The sequence below is a fragment of the Balaenoptera ricei genome, chromosome 17, assembly GCF_028023285.1.
Source record: "Balaenoptera ricei isolate mBalRic1 chromosome 17, mBalRic1.hap2, whole genome shotgun sequence".
NCBI lineage: Eukaryota > Metazoa > Chordata > Mammalia > Artiodactyla > Balaenopteridae > Balaenoptera > Balaenoptera ricei.
Window position 1 is genome coordinate 40,586,116 of NC_082655.1, and position 3,986 is coordinate 40,590,101.

At 42.8% G+C, this 3,986-nt stretch overlaps 1 protein-coding gene across 1 annotated transcript; it reads right to left on the bottom strand.

Annotated features, from left to right (window-relative positions):
• Positions 1-1,410: 1,410 nt before the first annotated feature.
• On the bottom strand, positions 1,411-3,393 carry LOC132351782 (heat shock cognate 71 kDa protein-like). The gene is given in 2 exon segments (XM_059901778.1): positions 1,411-3,185; positions 3,188-3,393. Coding segments are annotated over 2 exon segments (1,935 nt in total). The 5' UTR covers positions 3,348-3,393.
• Positions 3,394-3,986: the final 593 nt, after the last annotated feature.

The following is a 3,986-nucleotide window of genomic DNA, read 5'->3' on the forward strand; positions in this document are numbered from 1 at the left end:
TCATATTAAGTGAAGTAAGTCAGACAGAGAAAGACAAATATCATATGATATCACATATGTGGTATACAATAAAATGATACAGATGAACTTATTTACAAAACAGAAATAGACTCACCAACAGAGAAAACAAACTTATGGTTACCAAAGAGGATAGTGGGGTGGGGTGGTGGGGAGATAAACTAGGAGTTTTGGATTAACATATACACACTTCTATATATAAAATAGGTAAACAACAAGAACATGCTGTATAGCACAGGGAACTATATTCAACATCTTGTAATGGAAAGAATCTGAAAAAGGATATATATATGTATATATGTATGTATATATATGCATAACTGAACAGTCTTTGCTGTATACCTGAAACTAATGCAGCATTATAAATTAACTATATTTCGATTTAAAAAAAGGTAAAAAAAAAAAAAAAGACTGACATAAGTGCAGAACACAGAGACTGTGAATTGTATGGAAAGAACAGGAACATATGGCCAGAAGACCTGGTTTCCAGTCCCAGTGTGTCTTCTTTCTATCTTGGGGGATCTAGGGCTGTTTACTTGGCCTCCTGGAGTCTCAGTTTCCTCATCTACAAAATCCTGCACATCTCATGGGGTGGTTGTGAAGCATACAAAAGCTTACTGAGTGGTGGTCATGAGCTTGGGGAATGAATCCCTCTTCTTTTCACAAGAAAGCTTCCTGTGCTGTCCTGTCCTTTTCTCTCCCCTTCCATCCCATCCCTCTTCCTCCTTCTCCTACTTTTCCTCCTCCTTCACCTGGCCATACTTAATAGTCTTGGAGAAGGGGCTGCCCACACCTGAAAGATCAACTCATGGTTTAGGGTGGGGACTTTGGGTGATATGGTATCAGTGGACCTAGAGATTGACTTTATCCATGTGGGCAATCAATCAATCAATCAACTATGCTTATGTAATGAAGCCTCAATACAGTTCTGGACACAGAGGCTCAGCTGAGCTTCCAGGGATGGTAACACTCAGTGATTATTGTCACACAGCAATACTGGGACCTCCTGAGGACAATGGAAATGTCACATTTGGGACTCTCCTAGACTCTGCTTTATGCAGCTCTTCTTTTGGCTGATTTTAATGTATTCTTTCCCTGTAGTAAATGCCACTGTGGATGTAATAGCTTTCATTGAGTTTGTGAGTCTTTTTTTTTTTTTTTATGGTGCCCATTTTAAATACAGTTTTATTTAAGACATTGCATTTTCCACTTACAATGCAGTGCTTGTAAAGTGCAATGTTATTTCCTTTCCCTGTGCACACATTCCATGTTCAAGTATCAAGAATGTCCAGTTTACTACAGCAGCTCAACTTTAAAACTGCCATGAAATTTGCTACAAATTAGGGTCCTTCAATATTGTGTGGAACAATGCTAAACCTATGCTAGGCTGGCTTAATCAACCTCTTCAATGGTGGGCCAAGAGGAGGCACCACCAGACGGTGGAGCTCCACCACCAGGGAAGCCCCTGGGCATTCCTCCTGGCATGCCTCCTGCGCTCTGGTACAGTTTGGTAATGATGGGGTTGCAGACTTCTTCCAGCTCCTTCTGCTGATGTTCAAATTCTTCCTTCTCTGCAGTCTGGTTCTTATCAAGCCAGTTGATTATTTCATTACACTTATCAAGAATCTTCTGTTTGTCCTCATCATTAATCTTGCCTTGAAGTTTCTCATCCTCAAAAGTAGCTTTCATGTTGAAAGCATAGGATTCAAGAGAATTCTTCGAAGACACCTTATCCCGCTGCTTCTCATCTTCAGCTTTATACTTCTCTGCTTCCTGAACCATGCGTTCAATGTCTTCCTTGCTCAAACGGCCCTTGTCATTAGTGATGGTAATCCTGTTCTCTTCTCCTGTGCTCTTATCCACAGCAGAGACACTGAGGATGACATTGGCATCAATATCAAAAGTGACTTCAATCTGAGGAACACCACGGGGGGCAGGAGGTATGCCTGTGAGTTCAAACTCGCCAAGTAGGTTGTTATCTTTGGTCATGGCATGCTCATCTTCATAAACCTGAATGAGTACACCGGGCTGCTTGTCTGAGTAGGTTGTGAAGGTCTGCGTCTTCTTGGTAGGAATGGTGGTGTTGCCCTTGATGAGGACAGTCATGACTCCACCAGCAGTTTCAATTCCAAGGGAAAGAGGAGTGACATCCAACAGCAGCAAGTCTTGAACATTTTCAGATTTGTCTCCAGATAAAATGGCTGCCTGGACAGCTGCACCATAAGCAACAGCCTCGTCAGGGTTGATGCTCTTATTCAGTTCTTTCCCATTGAAGGAGTCCTATAGAAGTTTCTGAATCTTGGGGATGCGGGTTGAACCACCCACCAGGACAGTATCATGGATCTGAGACTTGTCTAGCTTGGTATCCCAAATGGCTTTCTCCACAGGGTCCAGTGTGCCACGGAACAGGTCAGCATTCAGTTCTTCAAATCGGGCACGGGTAATTGAGGTATAGAAGTCGATTCCTTCATAGAGGGAATCAACCTCAATACTGGCCAGGGTGCTGAAAGAGAGAGTGCTCTTAGCACGCTCACAAGCAGTACGAAGGCGACGGACAGCCCTCTTGTTCTCACTGATGTCCTTCTCATGCTTGCGCTTGAATTCTGCAATAAAATGGTTGACCATCTGGTTGTCAAAGTCTTCTCCACCTAAGTGGGCATCTCCAGCTGTAGATTTGACCTCAAAGATTCCATCCTCAATAGTGAGGATTGACACATCAAAAGTGCCACCACCTAAATCAAAGATCAGCACATTTCTTTCTGCTCCAACCTTTTTGTCTAAGCCATAGGCAATAGCAGCAGCAATTGGCTTGTTGATTCTAAGTACATTGAGCCCAGCAATAGTTCCAGCATCTTTGGTAGCCTGACGCTGAGAATCATTAAAGTAAGCGGGTACTGTGACAGCAGCTTTGGTAACAGTCTTCTCAAGGTGGGCTTCTGCTATTTCCTTCATCTTTGTCAAAACCATGGATGACACCTCCTCTGGATAAAAACTTTTTGTCTCTCCCTTGTATTCTACTTGAACCTTAGGCCTGTCTGCGTCATTCACCACCATGAAGGGCCAATGCTTCATATCAGACTGGACAACAGCATCATCAAATCTTCGTCCAATGAGGCGTTTGGCATCAAAAACCGTGTTGGTGGGATTCATTGCAACTTGGTTCTTGCAGCATCACCGATCAATCATTCCGTATCAGTAAAGGCGACATAGCTAGGTGTAGTTTGGTTCCCTTGATCACTGGCAATTATTTCCACCTTTCCGTGCTGGAAGACACCCACACAAGAATAGGTGGTGCCAAGATCAATGCCAACTACAGGTCCCTTAGACATGGTTGCTGGAGCGCAGGCCCGGGTCCACTGGAGGAGAAAACAGCAACCTATAGAGCTGCTGCCGCGTTCAACAAGCTGTGAGTCTTTCTAGTGAAGTATGGAATCTGAGGATGGTTTTGGGAAACCCTCAAACTTAGTTGTTTTCAGAAGTGAGGATGACCTTCTCTCTAACTTTGTAGTTGGACCTTAACTCCTTGCCTTTGGAGTCAAAAGCCTTATTTAGCATTGGCAGTTGGGAGGAATGTGCCCTTACCTTACAGTTTAGCTAACCCCAGGTACCATCCCCACTTTTTATTACTTCTTCCTCAAAATTCTGGAAAAACCTTGTATCATCTTTGTCATCTTTGGTGATTTTTGGAATGGAAGAAAGAAAAGAAATATTTGTCAGGTACTTATTTGTTTTGAGCTGTGAGTGAAATGCCATTGAAATGGTGCAGTTTAACTTCCTTCAGGGAGACATAAAGAAAAGTTTGCCCATGTTACTTGTATGGTTAATTCTCTCCACAAATGCTTGTGTCCAGGTATTGTTCTAAATGCTTTATGTGTATTAACTCATTTGATATAATGACCGTTGAGGCAGACTTTATTATTATTACTTCCATCATCACACAAGTGAGCAAACAGGGGCCAGGGCAATGA